The sequence below is a fragment of the Phyllostomus hastatus genome, unplaced genomic scaffold, assembly GCF_019186645.2.
Source record: "Phyllostomus hastatus isolate PE091 unplaced genomic scaffold, TTU_PhHast_1.1 phas_contig_5, whole genome shotgun sequence".
NCBI classification, from domain to species: Eukaryota; Metazoa; Chordata; class Mammalia; order Chiroptera; family Phyllostomidae; genus Phyllostomus; species Phyllostomus hastatus.
Genome location: NW_025333897.1, coordinates 2,164,476 through 2,181,673, shown reverse-complemented (window position 1 = coordinate 2,181,673; position 17,198 = coordinate 2,164,476). Strand labels below are relative to the sequence as shown.

Genomic DNA, 17,198 nt, shown 5'->3' with positions numbered 1-17,198 from the left:
GACCCCTCCTCTAGACCCTTCTGCAAAGAGGAAGTGCTAGTGAACTTGGGCCCTGACAGCGCCTTATCAGAGCCCATAAAACCCTCCCTGGACCTTTGTTATCAGAGGGAGGGTGAGGTCCAGCGGGTGGGGCAGGGCAGGGCTGCAGGAGTGGCCCAGGACAGGTGCGCAATGGAAGCCAGGGAAAGCAGGGAGGGACTGGGTGCTCAGGACATTCCAGGAACTTTGAAGGGACCTAAATGGATTATGTGCCTACTACATGCCTTTCCCATGACTTTCTATTGAATACATGGTGGATTAGATCACTGATTTCTGCAGCCAGAGGTTATGGGTTTAATCCTGCCTCTGGCCCTGGCTGGTGTGCCTCACTGGACTGAGGACCAGATGTCCAGTTGGGGGTGTGGGAGAGGCAATCGATCGATGTATCTCTCACACACTGATGTTTCTCTCCCTTTCTTTCTCCCTCCTTTCCTTTGTCTCTAAAAGTAAATAAATAAATTTAAAAATGAATAAACAAGTAAATCCTGCCTCTGCTACTTCCTGGCTCTGTGATCTTAGATCAGTGCCTAAACCTCAATTTGCCCATTTGCCCTTCTGTAAAATGGGGATATTAATAGTATCAACTTCATAGGTCCTTGAAAGAAATCACTAAGTTAATAAATGCTCAGACAGGATGTGGCATATGGACGGCACTAAATTAATGCTTGGTCTCTTGGTTATTCTGAACATAAATCCAGGAGGGTGGGATTGTATGTATGTGGATGAGAAAACCCGAAGCCTGAAGAAATAAAGCAGTCCGTCTAAGACTGGGTAGCAGTGGAACCCTAGCCAGACTCCAGCACCAGATCCCCCTGTGCAGTGAGGGCCAGGCAGGGTGAACGTCGCCCTCAAGCCTCGGGCAGGCAGGGGGACCAGCTGTAGCCTCTGCTCGCTCCATCTGTGCCAGATTTTCTTTCTTTCTTTTACCTATATTTTATTGATCATGCTATTACAGTCCCATTTTTTCCTCCTTTACCCTCCCTCCACCCTGCACCCCCAACCCTCCAGCATTCCCCCCACTTAGTTCATGTCCATGGGTTGTACATATAAGTTTTTTGAGTTCTCTGTTTTCTATGCTGTTCTTAACCTCTTCCCGTCTATTTTATGCCTACCAATTATCCTTCCTATTCCCTGTACCTTTCCCCCTATTCCTCCCTTCACTTTCCCCACTGAAAACCCTCCATGTGATCTCCATTTCTCTGATTTTGTTCCTGTTCTGGTTGTTTGCTTAGGTTTTTTTTTTTTTTTAGGGTCAGTTGTTGATGGTTGTGTTTTGTTGTCATTTTATTGTTTTGATCTTCTTCAATTTCTTAGATAAGTCCCTTTAACATGTCATATAATAAGGGTTTAGTGATGATGAACTCCTTTAACCTGACCTTATCTGGGAAGCACTTTATCTGCCCTCCCATTCTAAATGATAGCTTTGTTGGAGAGAGTAATCTTGGGTGTAGGTCCTTGCTTTTCATGACTTGGAATACTTGTTTCCAGCCCCTTCTTGCCTGTAAGGTTTCTTTTGAGAAATCAGCTGAGAGTCTTATGGGAACTCCTTTGTAGGTAACTGTCTCCTTTCCTCTTGCTGCTTTTAAGATTCTCTCTTTATCTTTAATCTTGGGTAATTTAATGATGATGTGCCTTGGTGTGTTCCTCTTTGGGTCCAACTTCTTTGGGACTCTGGGCTTCCTGGACTTCCTGGAGGTCTATTTCCTTGGCCAGAATGGGGAAGTTCTCCTTTATTTGTTCAAATAAGTTTTCCATTTCTTGCTCTTGTTCTTCTCCTTCTGGCACCCCTGATCTGGACATTGGAATGTTTAAAGTTATCCCAGAGGTTTGTAAGTCTCTCTTCAATTTTTTTGAATTCTTGTTTCTTCATTCTGTTCCAGTTGGATGTTTATTTCTTCCTTTGTTCCAAACCATTGCTTTGAGTCTTGGTTTCTTTCCCTTCACTGTTGGTTCCCTGAATATTTTGCTTTATTTCACTTTGGGTATCCTTCATTTGTTCTTTCATTTTGTAACCAAGCTCAATTAGTTCTGTGAGCATATTGATTACCACAGCTTTAAATTCTCCATCAGATAGGTTGGCTATCTCCTCATCGCTTAGCTCTCTTTTTGGAGTTTTTGCTCTGTTCTTTCATTTGGGCCATTTTCTTTGTCTTGGTGCACCTGTTAGGTTGTAAGGGGGCAGGGCCTTAGGTATTCACCAGGGCAGGGGGACCCTCTTTGCTGCGTTGTGGTGCTGTCTGTGGGGGAGGGGCCAGAGAGGGAACAATGCAGCTCGACTGCTCGGCTCTAGCCCCACTTTCCAATGAACTGTGAGACTGGGAGTTTCTCCCACTGAGGCAACCCCTGCTGTAGTCCACGCTCAGCTGAGTCTCAGTTTCCTATTCAGCCAGCAGTCTGCCACCTTGCTCGGTTCTCTCCATCCACCCATCTGCCCCATCTCCCTCCTACCAGTCTGGTTGGTTTGGTCGACTGTTTCTTTAATTCTGTGGTTGTCAGAGTTCCATGCAGTTTGCTTTTCTGGCACTTATGGTTGTTTATAGATTTTAGATCAGTTGTTATCCTCCTTTGGATTGTGCAAGGAAGTGAAGGGTTTCTACCTGTGCCTCCATCTTGTTGGAACTCTGTGCCAGATTTTCTATTGGTCCTGCCCACTGCCAACCCTGAATGGTCACCACTTACATGGGTCCCATTCCCATTGGTTAAAGTTCTCTCCCCAACCCTCAGCACAACTGTGGTCCATGGACCCCCAGGCGCATCTTAGCCTCTTGGCGCCTCTCCCATCTCCAATAAGGACACCAGGTTCTTGACTTTGCTTTATTGTTCATGGGGGGAAGATACAGCCTTGGGCATGAAGAAATCAGGCTCATAAGGTTATGAACTGAGTGAGAAGGCAGCAAGATGAGCATCTTCCCTAGCCTTCCTTCTCTGTGGATGTGGAAACACAGGCAGGAGGGGGAGCAAGGCTGGTCCCCAGCCAGGGCCTGAGATGCAGGGTCTCTCAGAGCTTGGAGAAAGTGACGCTCTTCAGGTCCTTCTTCTCCACTGCGGCCTGGACAGACTTAACAATGTCCTGGGTTTGCAGCATGCTCATGTTCCAGGACGTCTAGATAAAGAGAGCAGCATGTAATGGAAAAGACAGCAAAACTGGAGTCGGACCAGTGAAAAAAGTGACATAGCAGCACACCAATCAGAGGACAAGGCCTGTAGCAGCCACTGAGCCCTGAGTGGTTGCTCTGAGATCAGAGAAGGGCTGTGATTGGTCAGATGGAGAGTCTTACCATGTAGTTGAGGCCCTCGGCCACCGAATGGTCACGGGAGTAGAGCAGGTTGATTTTTGTGCTCTGAACTGCCACAGGACTCTTGCTGGAAATCTCGGCTGCCAGGGCAAAGGCCGCCTCAAACATGACCTCCTTGTCCGGGAATACTCGGCTGTGGATGAAGGGCATCAGGAATCAGGGGTCTGAGACGGGCTTTTGCTGCTCCCTCCCATATTAGCAGTGGCCAATCATAGTAGAAAGCAGAAGCTCCCCCCACCCTCCTCTCCCGTGAAATGGACCAGTCAGGTCAGGGCAAGAGACTCCAGAATAAAGAACTAACCACTCAGAGAGAGGAAGCCACGTGGAAACCGTAAGTGAGGTTCCACGGAGACTCAGAGAACCCCACCCAGACCTGGCTGCCCCTGAGCTCTTCACCAGAACCGGCGAGGTCCTACCTGACCAGCCCACTGCCCAGGGCCTCGTCAGCCATCATCTTGCGGGCGGTGAAGGCCAGCTCATTGACCAGGCTGCAGGGGGGCAGGGCATTATCAGAAATAGCAGTCATTCCCGGTCCAGGAGATGCCTTTCGGTCCCCTCCCCGGGTTTTCCCACATACCTCTGGTTCCCGATGACTCTGGGCAGACGCTGCAGCGTTCCCACGTCAGCTGCCAAACCCACATCCACCTCCTGTAGGAGCAGTCCCATCAGGGCTCAGTCTCTGCCCCATACAGGCCCCCGTGCCACCTCGATGCCAGTGAAACTGCACTAACTAGAGGCCCCTCTCCACCCCTCCCTCAGACACGACTGCCCCACTACTCCATCTCGTTTCCACCCACACGGTTCCTTCAGGCCGGAACACAGCCCACCTACCAACCCCCCTGCCAGCTCAGTTCTTCCTGGTCAGCCACATCTACCTCCAGAGGAGAGTCCTTCTTAACCCTGTCACCTCACCCCTTACAGCACCCCTGGGCTCCATGCTGCCTCCTACCCTCTCAGGCACTGACCCCATAATGTAGCGCCCCAGCCTCGCCCACACCTTCCCTCACTCCTGACCGCGCCTGGGCAGCATGACCCACGCTTGGCTTCCTCCACAGCCAAGCGTTGTTTTTCTTCCCAAGCCTCACTTTTTAAGGGTCAATTCTTCCATGAAGCCCTCTGGGCTCACTCCAGACCTCCCCCCGCACCCCACTTCCTTACCTGGGCCATCCCTGCTCTGCCCCCACTGTGCCACTCATTGCCCAGCTCTAAGCAGGACTTGAGGAAACAGAAGCTTGGGAGGATGGCTCACCTTCACCTGGAAGAAGGCATCCTGGGCACAGTACCGGATGTCACATGCGGTGATGAGGTCCACACCTGGGGGGTAGAGGCTGGGGACACTAAACAACCTCAAGGACCCAGGTCGTGAGGTTTCCACCTTGGGACAAAATCTAACCAGCAACAGATCTGAGGCTGGAGGCCACGGGATGAGGCGAGCAACAGCAGTCAATGGGCACCCACCCAGAATGAGCTCCGGGATGAGGCAGACTCACCTCCGCCAATGCAGCCCCCGTGGATGGCGGCAATCACGGGCTTAGGGCACTAGGAGAGAACAGTTGGGGCGGGGTCAGGGCTGGTTCAGGAGAGGTGGGCAGGCGGGATGCCTCATGAGCCTCCAGAGTCACCTTCTCGATGACGCTGAAGGTCTCTTGGTATGTGGCGATGAGCTTACGGAGGTACCAGCTTGTGCGGGCCACATCGTCTCCCTGAGGCTGAAGGTCTGCAGCCATGTCCATGAGGTCGATACCTGGTGGGGAGATGTGAGGAGGCTCAGGAGCCCCCAGATGCGACCCACCATCCCATCTAGAGGCGAGAACCTGGGCTCAGCCTATTTGAACCCTCAAACCACCAGAGTGGAGAAAGCAACTCACATAGTGCTTAGCAAGGGATTGTGAAGTAAATAAAAGTTAACATTTATTGAGTCACTACTCACTTTGTCCTCAGGACAATCCTATGAGGTGGGTCCTATGACTATTTTCACTTTAGGGGGTAAACTGAGGCACAGGAAAGTTAAGTCACTTGCCTGCGTTCACAATGGCTTGTGAGCAGTGGGGCTGTGATTCCAAAGCCAGAACCAGGGGCCATTCTTTTCACCATCATGCTAGACAGTCAGGTTGTGCCTTGAGCAACTGAGTCAATGGCACCCGTGTTTCCTGAGATGCGAAAACGTGCGATGGCACAATTCTGGGGGCTTCCGCTGAGAGACAAGCCTGGAGCTGACCTTTCCCCCACTTGTTATTCTCTATGACCCCTCGTCTGGCTCCCATCATGCGTGGCCCCTAGTCTCTGTGCGCCGCCCCCCCCCGGGCTCCCACAGCCTGCTCCCCCATACACAGCCAGAGGGAACTCGCAGGCACTGCAGGGCCCTCTCTTCTTCCCTCCCATCCCACTTACTCAGAATAAAATGCAAGGTCTTTGCCAAAACACCTGAACCAGCTCTGCACAAACGTCATTTCCAACCCATTCCTTCAGGCACACAGGCCTCCAACGGTTGGTCCGACAACACAACACATTCCCTTCCCAGGGCCTCTGGCCTCCTGCTCCCGCTGCCTAGGACAGTCCTTCCTCCTGCGATGGCCCCGAGACTGACTCCATCACTCTATCCAGGCCACAGCGCAGAGGTCACCTCTGCAGGGAGGCTTGATCCGGGCACCTGGCTGAACAGCATCATCTTCGATCCCCTCCCTATCTGCCTCCTACATTGCCCCCCTGCTGTCGCATAATAATAGGCTTATTGCGTTCAGTGTCTTTCTCCCGCCTAGGGTCAGAGCTTGAGCTCCAGGAGCAGAGGAATTTTTGTCTTTTTGCCCACCACTGTCTCCCCAGTAGCTAAACAGGGCCTAGTATACAGTAGGCACTCAGTAAGTGAGCAATACAGACAACTCCTGCCCTCATGGAGCTGCCTTTCTATGCAAGAGACAAACATATATAGACGTATTTTGTCAGGTGGCGAGAAATGCTGAAAGAAGGAAAATGGAACGGAATGGAGCGTGTGTGTGCAGTGAGGATGGTATGTGTGCAGTGAGGGGTGTGTGCGTGCGAGGGGTGTGTGTGTGCACCGAAGGGTGTGTTTGTGCAGTGAGGGCTGCTGCAGTGGTAAACTGGGCAGTCAGGGACCCTCTCACCGAAAAAGTGGCACCCAAGTAAAGATGTGGAGGAGGACTCGGGGAGCTGCAGGGACATCTGGGTGAGAGGATTCCAAATGGCAGGAACAGCCAGTGCAGAGGCCCAGTGGTGGGAATGCCCCTGGTCTGTGTGAGGGCCATTGAGGAGGCCAGGGTAGCTGGGGTGGAATGAGCAAGGGGGAAGTGGGCAGAGTCAAGGTCAGAGAGGTGACAGGGCCAGCTGTGTGGGGCCTCACGGGCCAAGGAGGGGGGACGATGGTTTTTACTCTGAGACAGACAAGGGCCAATTTGAGTAGAATCATCCACTTTCTTCTTCCTGGGCTCAGTCATGCTCATCCTGTTGCCGGTCCTCTAACGACTCAGTTAACAAATGTGAAAAATCATCTCCACGTACATGCACCCCCCGACTCGCAGGCTTCACTGCCTGCACGGTTTGTTGAAATAGGTGGGACGGAGGGGCGCTGGCTCAGGGTAGAGCTGCATTTGCACAAGTTAAGTGTGTTTAAGACGGAACTCCTGTGCAACCTTGGCCAGGTCACTTCATCCTCTGGGCCTTCGGTTTCTTCTCTGTAAAACAAGGGCACCCTGGCTGGCATGGCTCAGTGGACTGCGTGCCAGCCTGTGAACCAAAAGGTCGCTGGAACAATTCCCAGTCAGGGCACATGCCTGGGTTGAGAGCCAGGTCCCTATTTTGGGGCATGTGAGAGACAATGGATTGATCTACCTTTCTCACATCGATGTTTCTCTCCTTCTCTTCTCTGAAATTTTTATTTATTTTTTTTATTTTAAAAAAGATTTTATTTATTTATTTTTAGAGAGGGGAGGGAGGGAGGGGGGAGGGAGAGAGAGATATCAATGTGCGGTTGCTGGGGGTCATGACCTGCAACCCAGGCAGGTTTGCAGCCCGCGCTCAATCCACTGAGCTACGCCAGCCAGGGCTTGAAATTTTTAAAAACAAACCAACCAAGGGTAAAGTCCTGAGAACTGACGGCCTGTAAGACTTCAAGGAGACAGAGTCCAGGAACTTCAGCAGTGTCTGGCACGGACAGCATCACGAGCCACTATTACTACAGACTCCATTTCAGCGGAGGTCGGAACCGCCTGGGTCAGCCTGAGGGCTTCTGCTGCCGCCCACTCCTTGTCTGGAGGCCCCAGTGACCCATAGGAGCCAAGCTTACTCCCAGAGGGAGACGAGCCTGGCACCTTGTGATCCCTCCTCCTACCGGTTTTCCTGGTTTACCAGCCCTACCTGGACCTGCAGACACTGGCTTTCACAATGCCTTGAAGTAAAGGGTCCCCAGCAGGGTATGAGGTATCCCCCTCCACAGTAAGAACTACTCACTGCAGAGAACTCCATCTCATTCCCTCGTGGACCTTGAAATGTTTCAGGTATTATTCGTAATCATAATGAAGTTACTCACAATCACCAACAGCTACACCACACAGGTGTTACATGCACTGACGTTTTATGCGTATATCCTCACTGAACCCTCACAGCAACCTGAGGCAGGTGCTAATGTCAACTCTCCATTCTCTTCAGATGAGGAAACCGCAACAGACAGGTGAAGGGATGTGGGCAGGAAGCACCAGTGGCAGGTGGCTGGCTGCGGGGCACGGAGCCCTTGCTTTGAATTGCGCATTAGAGACCCAATAGTCACTCAGTGGTTATCAGCAAGGATTCTGCAGCCAAGCAGTCCGAGGTAAAAAATCCCAGCTCTGCCACTTACCACCTGTAAGAACTGGCCATTTTCTCCTCTCTCTGGGTGCACATATAAAACATGGGGATGAGAACTGAGCCTGTCTCTCAGGGCTGATGAGAATTAATGTGTGCAGTGCTCACGTACCTCACAAATGCTAAGTTGAGTGTGGATTAGTTCTTTTCATTTATCTTTTTAAAAAGATTTTATTTATCTTTACATGGGAAGAGAGGGAGAAAGAGAGGGAGAGAAATATCAGTGTGTGGTTATCTCTTACACTCCCTATTGGGAACCTGGCCCACAACCCAGGCATGTGCCCTGACTGGGAATCGAACCGGCAACCCTTTGGTTCGCAGCCTGCGCTGAATCCACTGAGCCACACCAGCCAGGGCTATTTCTTTTCTTTTTAAATTAGTAGTTCCATTCTATTATAAAAAGTACTAATGAGCCCTGACCTGTGTGGCTCAGTTGGTTGGGCATCGACCTGCCAAGCAAAAGGTTGTGGTTTGATTCCCAGTCACAAAACATGCCTGGGTTGCGGGTTCAGTTCTGGTCGTGGCCCTCAGAGTCTTGCTGCTGAAAACTGGATGAGCACTGAATAAAAAGGAAAAAAAACTCACGGTCATAGACAACACTCTGGTGATTGTGGCGGGAAGGTATAAGGGGACTAAATGGTAATAAAAAAATACAATAAAAATTTAAAAAGAAAAGAAAATTAAGCAAACTTTACACACCTGTTTCAACCAGAAAATATTAGTATCTGGTACATTTAAACATTCAATAAGCAGTTGTTGTTTCATTAAAAAAAATAGCACAGGAAGAGGGAGACAGCCACAATAGCTGGGAGCTGAAAGACGCAGGCGCAGGGCCCGGAGCAGCAGCAGATGAGCCCACACTCCCTGCTCCTCAGGCGCGAGCTCCGTGAGGGCGAGAGGTCAGAATGAGGAGCCGGCTCCTGCTTCCAGGTCCCTGGCACCAGGAGGCAGGCTGGCATGGGAGTGTCCTTGACAGAGGACACAGAAAAAAAAAAAATAGATTGTTTACTGTTTGTCTTCCCCCACTGAGTTAGGAACTCCATGATGGCCCAGGGCTCTCTCAGTCCCCAGAGTCCCCAGCCCTGGGCTGGGGCCTGTGCAGAGATCTGTTGAGTGGCACTGAGGGCGTATTTGGACAAACTGCTGCTCCGGGTATTTTGTTTGGAAAACGTATCACTGTAGGGTACAGCTGTTTATTGAATGAACAGAAAAGAAAGATATGCTTGTGGTAACCACAAAGTTTTAAAGGTCTTTCAAGTTGTATAAAATGGACCAGCAGAAACCTTTTAAGTGTTCTCAGGATGCAAAGCTGAAGCTGAAACGTGACATCAAACCAGTTGCAAAAAGTGCACAGCAGCCGCCTCTCCTGACGTCAAACCTGGTACAAGGTATATAGGAAAGTGGGCTTCCAGCCAAGGTAGAGGTGGAGGTAGATACGCTTTGCTTCCTCTCACAACCAAAAGAAGGACAACAACCAATTTAAAAACAACAAAAAAAAAACAACAAAAAACAGCTAGAACTGCCAGAAAATTGAACTGTGTGGAAGTCCGACAGCCAAGGAGTTAAAGAAGAAAACATTCATCCAGACCAGTAGGATGGGTAGAAACAGGCAGCCAGGGCAAGGAGGATGCACGGCAATGTTGCAGCTGGCAGACCAGGCAGATGAGGCAGCAGCTGGCAGACCAGGTGGTCCCACATTTATGTGCAGACAAACTGGGAGGAACAACTGGGGAGTGAGACAGACCATGCAATCCAGGGTTCCAGCATGGAAAAATAAAACCTCAAAACCTCTAGTAAAAACCTGTGGGGGTTGCAGTAGTGGGAGAAACTCCCAGCCTCACAGAAGAGTCCATTGGAGGGACCCACAGGGTCCTAGAATATACCCAAACCCATCCACCCAGAATCAGCACCAGAAGGGAGAAATTCCGTTGTGGGTAGCAGGGTAAGTGAATGAATGTGGGGCAAGATCCTAGCAAGCAGCATTGTTCCCTCTTGGACCCCTTCCCCACATACAGCACCACAACTCAGAGACATGGGTTGCCCTGCCCTGGTGAATACTTAAGGCTCCACCCCTTAAATGTAACAGGGGAGCCGAGACAAAGAAATATGGCCTAAATGAAAGGACAGATCAAGATTCCAGGAAAAGAACTAAGTGACAGGAGACAGGCTACCTGACTATGGCCACAAAATAAAGGAAGAAGTGAAGGCTATAATAAAGAAAAATACACAGGGAATCAACAGTGAAGGGAAGGAAACCAGGACTCAAATCAATGGTTTGGAGCAGAAGGAAGAAATAAACATTCAACCAGAAAAGAATGATGAAACAAGAGTTCAAAAAAAAAAAATGAGGAAAGGCTTAGGAACCTCTGGGACAACTTTAAATGTTCCAACATCTGAATCACAGGGGTGCCAGAAGGAGAAGAGGAAGAACAATAAATTGAGAACTTATTTGAAAAAATAATGGAGAACTTCCCCAATCTGGCCAAGGAAATAGATATGCAAGTCCTGGAAACTCAGAGAGTCCTAAACAAGTTGGACCCAAGGAGGAACATACCAAGGCACATCATAATTAAATTACCCAAGAGCAAAGATAAGGAGAGTATCTTAAAAGCAGCAAGAGAAAAGGAGACAGTTACCTACAAAGGAGTTCCCATAAGACTGTCAGCTGATTTCTCAAAAGAAACCTTACAGGAAATAAGAGACTGGAAAGAAGTATTCCAAGTCATGAAAAGCAAGGACCTACATCCAAGATTACTCTATCCAGCAAAGCTATCATTTAGAATGGAAAGCACGGCAGCCCTGCCTGCTGTAGCTCAGTGGATTGAGCACAGGCCTGTGAACCAAAGAGTCACTGGTTTGATTCCCAGTCAGGGCACATGCCTGAGTTGCGGGCCAGCTCCCCAGTGTGGGGCATGTGAGAGGCAACCACACACTGATGTTTCTCTCCATCTCTCCTTCCTTTCCCCTCTCTCTAAAAATAAAAAAGTAAAATTTCTTACAAAAGGAATGGAAGGGCAGATAAAATGCTTCCCGGATAAGGTCAAGTTAAAGGAGTTCATCATCACCAAGCCCTTATTATATGAAATGTTACAGGGACTTATCTAAGAAAAAGAAGATCAAAACTATGAATAGTAAAATGACAAAAAACTAGTAACTATAAACAACTGAATCTAAAATACAAAAACAAACTAAGCAAACAACTAGAATAGGAACAGAATCACAGAAATGGAGATCCCATGGAGGGTTATCAGAGGGGAGGGGGATAGGGGAGAATGGGGAAAAGGTACAGGGAATAAGGAGCATAAATGGTAGGTACAAAATAGTACCATAGTAGAGGAAATGGAGAAGCCAAAGAACTTACATGTACGACCCACGGACCTGAACTAAAGGCAGGAATGCTGTTGGGAGTGGGGTGCAGCGCAGCGGGGAATAAAGGGGAGAAAAAAGAATGGGGCAACTGTAATAACATAAGCCATAACATATATTTAAAAAAAAAAGAAAAAAGCTTCAGGGCACAGTGGCTTGGGCTTGTCACATTTCATCGAACAATCTGATCATGTGTGAATTTCACAAAAGATTCATATTGTTCTGCTAGTTTGCTTTGAGGATTTGCTCATACTCCTCCCAAAATTTATCTTCAGTCTTTTAAGAAACGACCACACTATTCCAACTTGTGAAGTGTAAAGGGAGGCTGGTTCTTCCTCATCTGGGACGGACCTGGACGACTAGGTGCTGCAAGTGCTGACCTTGAGGTACAAGCTTCATTCTGATTAAGAACAACTTCCGAATGTCCCCACCTCTGATAATGACTACATTCTTGTTTTATGTTCTGAAAAATATGCTTCATTGTTGGAAGGCGCCACTTGCTGCTGGGCGGATGGGCTGTTGCAAAGTCTGTGGTGGGGTCTGCATCTGAAGCAGTGGCAGCTCAGCATCTGGGGGTCTCAGGTCCAGTGTGGGGCCAGAAATAGGGTGCAACATCACTGCTTTGGGGAACCTGGGCTTAGCAGTGCCTCCTTGAACTCCTTGGCTGCTCCACATCGCCCTGAACGCCGTGCCACTGATGGGCCAGGGATCAGGAGTGGATGTGGTGGAAACTGCAGCCCACCCTCAGGCTCCTCAGCAGAGCACCCAAGCCAAGTAGGCTGGCTCCAATCCAGCAATCTGTTTGTGACGCTTTGCTTAGGGCGTGGACCCTCTCACAGAAGACAACTATGTGCTCTGGTTGGGTAAGATACAAACTACGGGAGAGCACAGGGAACATTCTGGAGAGAGCTATCACTTAAACGAAGGTTCTGGTACCAAGTGAATTTACCTGTTTTTAAAGCTTTAGCCTGAGGCCAACCTGAAGTTGTGCTTGGAGAAGCAGACAACAGAGTCAGGGGGGACCCTAGTTGCTGAAAAGTAAGGGAGTAAAACCCAGGAAGGAGATGGCCAGAGAGGGGAGCCCCAAATTCTGTGTATAAATTCTGCCTAGATTGCTCACTGACCTATGAACCATGAATACGGCCCAAAAGATTGAAAAACTGATTCCAACTAAGCTGATAAAATAGGAATCTCAACACTCTGTTGAGTTATATAGCAGGATCCAGAGTTTCCACATGTTCCAATAACCCGATATCCAGGGTACAATGCGAACTTACTCAAAATGTAAATAAAAGAATATGAGACCCATTTTTTCAAAAGAAAAGATAATAAACAGACCGACCTAAAGGCAACCCATATGCTGGAATTAGGAGACAAGGATCTTAAAGCAGCCTTATAACTATGCTCAATGGCGCAGAGAAAAATAGGCTCGTGATAAATAAAAAGACATGAAAATTCAGCAGAGAAATGAAAAATACAACAAAAGAAGCAAATGGAAATTTGAGAACTCTAAACTACAATATCAGAAATTTAAAAAAATCCCTGGTCAGGCTTAACAGCAGAACAGAGACAACAAAGGAGCCAGTGATCTGCCCAATGGAAGCGACCCCGTCTGAGGAGCAGGCCCATGGGGCAATCAAAGACCGAACAGACATGCAACTGGAAATCAGTCCCTGTTGGCTGGATAATTGCATGAAAGTATATTATTACTGTCACACTTTTACTGCCAAAAAAAAAAAAAAAAAAAAAGACTCTCACAGGTTAAGGGCTTTAAGTTCAGATTTCAGAGTTCATGATCCTATCATGTTCTGTTGGACTATTTTCGGAATTTGAAGGTTTTAAATTTTTTTAGGCCTGGCTGGTGTGGCTCAGTGGATTGAGTGCTGGCCTGTGAACCCAAAGGTCGCTGACTCAATTCCCAATTAGGGCACCTGCCTGGGTTGCAGGCCAAGTCCCCATCTGGGGGTGTACATGTGGCAACCAATCTGTGTACACACTGATGTTTCTCTCCTCTCTCTCCCTTCCTCCCCTTCTCTCTAAAAAGAAATAAAATCTCTAATTTTTTTAATGATAAGTGGGGAGGTTAGAAGCTGCTGAAAACCCCAATTAAGAAGCATTCCTCATATTGAAACTTTTATATTTTTCTTCTAACCTGACCCCCATGGAAGTTTGGAGACTCTGGGTATTATTATCATGGCAATATGGTTGTTTGCATAAATTCATTAGGAATCAGTGCTTGTTATAACAGGACACAATTGGAAAGTGGTGTATTACCAAGACTTTGATTGGAATGTCATGTCTCAGAGAGACATGTATAGACTCTGGATGTCAACAGAAAACCTTAAGGAATTAAGATAGACTTTGGAAGCCAACATAAACCCCTTGGAAAAACATCCTGATACCTTACTTACAAGGTTCATTGCAGTCTTTCCAGGTAAGGAGTGAAGGTTGCTTTCCTGGGAGACAACAAAGAAAGAACCTCAAGACATTTGGAGGAACCTCAAGAACCTGAGGAATTCACCCAAACCAATAGGTACTGCAGGCAAATGCTGACGGCAACCATGTGGCTTAGCTTCTTAGCTCTAAGAGGCAAATTATAGTTCAATCTAGAGATTTGTTATGAAGTTCCAGCAAAGCAGACTTAAAAGAATCTGTGATCAATTACCATTCTTGTAATATTCATGCAAATAACAGGCCAAATTTATTGAAACTAGACTTACAATAAATTAGCTATCTTTGATAAAATGAGGGTGACTTTATTTATTTCTTAAAAAAGATTTCATCCATTTATTTTTAGAGAGGATAAGGGAGGGAGAAAGAGAGACAGAGAAATATGGATGTGCCGAAAAACATCGATCAGCTGCCTCTCGCATGCCCCCATCTGGGAACCTGGCCCACAACCCAGGCATGTCCCCTGACCAGGAACTGAACCAGCAACCCTTCGGTTTGTGGGATGATGTCCAACCCACTAGCCACACTAGTCAGGGCTAATAAGGGTGATTTTAGAGAAAAAAGTTGTTCCAATAAGAACTATAATACCCAACTATGGTTATTAGATTCTAGTTCTGTTCATTGTCTTTAAAAATCTTATTTTTCATGTGTGGACTGGACCCTGATATTTTTTTCTTAAAAAAAAAAAATTATTTGTTGATTTGAGAGAGAGAGAGAAACACAGATTTGTTGTTCCACTTAATTTATACATTCATTGGTTGATTCTTATATGTGTTCTGAGCAGGGATCAAACCCACAACCTTGGTATATCAGAACAATGCTCTAACCAACTGAGCTACCTGGCCAGAACCCTGAATTTTTCTAATGAAACTGTTTGGGTGCAGCCCTCTGTACCAGTGTTTTATTTTTCTCCCATCCTCTGCCTTGGAATTACTGAGAACAAAAACTTTTTTTCTGAGCCTATAATTGCAGACCTGAGCCAGACAACACAATGTAAATTTCGGATAAGTCATCACAACAGTTTATGCTTAAATGGCTTTGGTGACTGATGCTGTTTTAGCCACACAGAGAGCTTGCTTGAGCTGGTGTCAGGGCATTCATCAGGGATGTCTGGACTGTAGGCCAGGGAAATTGGTCAGACTATCACGGCCTGCCTTCATTCCAGCAAGAATGAAGCTCTGAACCTTTCATCTAGAGGTCTTCCCTACTGGCAGTCTTAAAGACTCAGAGACTGGATACAGGTATCCTGGCCTACTGTTTCTTCTACCATCTCTGTGGTTCCCGCTTATCAAATGAATACCTAGAATGCCCCCTTTAAAGCTCAGGGACCAGGAGAAAGAGGTGGGCTTGTGAGATGACAAGAGCCAGATAAGAGGGGCATAATAGCCAGGCAAATTCGACTCCATCTTATGAGCTAACCCTCCCTCGATTGAACTGAAACCTAGATGCCCTCTATTCCTCAAGATTGAGGAGTGATCAAAAGAAAAGGGGAAACTGTAACCGCATAGAAACTTCATTTATGTAATATGAGCTTTCCTCCTTTCTTTCCTTTTGATTCAAAATGGCATCACCCAGCACCCCACTCACCTCCCTGCCTCCTCCCTTGCAGGACAACTCCTTTAAGTATACTCAGGACAATGAGGTTCTCATCAGCATCAAAACAAAGTGTCCAGTCTATTGACCACAAAGACAGTTTTGGTCAAACTAGTGATAACACCTAGGCCTCAGTAGCATTTTGGCTCCAGGCCCAGAAAAACAGCCAAACGCCACTATGGCTGACATCAGGACCAGATGCACTGATCAACTACCCACTACCCTAGCATGGACTAATCAGTAGAGACCACAACATGACCATGACTTTAACTCCTCAAGTCATCATGATTAATGATTTTTCCTCTCTGTGACCCATTGCCTGGAAGCCTTCCAGGAGCCAGGTCTTTGAGCATTAGCTAACTTGTTTCCAGACATGAGCTACTTGCTACTTCCTAACACCTTTACTTTCTTAGATGCATTAAAAAAGAAAGAAAAGAAAGGAAAAACATTGCTCTATTCCCAGGGTAGGGAAGACTGGTGGGGGTGGGGTGGAGAGCACCTCATACCTGAAGTGAACATTTTTCCTGCACCAGAGATCACCACAGCCCGACAGTCAGCGTCTTGTGCTATCTTGTTGAAGCACTCCACCATCTCTCTGTGCAGGAGCAAAGAGTGAATAAGGGCTGTGTCTGGGGTGGAAATCCCCTACCCTCATGTCCAACCATCTCTCACACCCCACCCCTGACCAATCCCTCAGTCTCTGCCTCCTCCTGCAGGCAGGCCTTGGGGATCTCCCTGCCAGACCTCCAGAAGGCTTTGTTCATGGCATTCCTCTTCTCCGGCCGGTTTAGCTGTACATGCAGAATGTGTCTCTGGGCAGCTGTCACCCTAAGGGACTCATAGTTGTGGTGTGGGGCTTCACTGGGGGCTGCTCTGGAGGCCTCATCTTGTGCAGAGGAGCCCATGGGGCGAAGGCTTAGGTTGAGACCCAGGTGGGTGGGGGCTGTCAATCCTAGGGAGATGAAGGAAGGGCTTTTGATGACTCCAGATTGGAGATGCAGCACCTTCAAGAGCAAAGGGCACACATCTCCATGACACTAGATTGGGGAACACAGGACCCTAAGAAACCTCAGTTTAGGTAGATACAAAGTTGAAGATTAGGGGTGTATTATCAACGACCTCAGTCTGAGGACCACTTCAAACCCTTAATCCTGGGACTGACCCCGTATTAGGGACAGTGAGCCATTAGTGACCCAACAGTAACACACAGGCCTATAAAACTGGGAGCCATTAGCCGGGAACACATGGCTCTCTAAGTTTAAAGGACACAAACCCTGCATGGCCTGGGACAGTCCTCCCCGTCCTATAATCTCTATGACAGCACGACAGTGTTAATGGGCCCTTAGAGTTCAAGCGGTGACTCACGCCACGTCAGAAGGTCGCGAAGTCTGCTGGAAGCCGCCACCACCGCCGCCATTGCTACTGAGTTGCTGAAGTAACTCGACAAAAGGAAGCCAAAGAGGCGGGCACAAAAGCAGCCATGTTGGGTGAGGGCACCAATGCCGCAGCCAGACGTCGGTGACGCCTCTCCTCCCGCCATCTTTACTAAGGGCAACCGGAAATAGCCTTGATTAGTTGGCTAACAGGACCCTTTGGCCC

General features: G+C 48.1%; 1 protein-coding gene and 1 pseudogene across 1 annotated transcript; both read right to left on the bottom strand.

The window, feature by feature from the left end:
* Positions 1-2,839: 2,839 nt before the first annotated feature.
* Positions 2,840-17,120, bottom strand: ECH1 (enoyl-CoA hydratase 1). Its single transcript, XM_045846751.1, has 10 exons — positions 16,965-17,120; positions 16,344-16,551; positions 16,106-16,194; positions 4,958-5,079; positions 4,826-4,874; positions 4,585-4,649; positions 3,913-3,983; positions 3,752-3,823; positions 3,318-3,468; positions 2,840-3,142 (listed from the first exon to the last, which is right to left on the bottom strand). Exons 1-10 carry the CDS (start codon positions 17,014-17,016, stop codon positions 3,038-3,040), a joined length of 984 nt encoding a protein of 327 aa, XP_045702707.1. The 5' UTR covers positions 17,017-17,120; the 3' UTR covers positions 2,840-3,037.
* On the bottom strand, positions 11,728-13,975 carry LOC123823889 (annotated as a pseudogene).
* Positions 17,121-17,198: the final 78 nt, after the last annotated feature.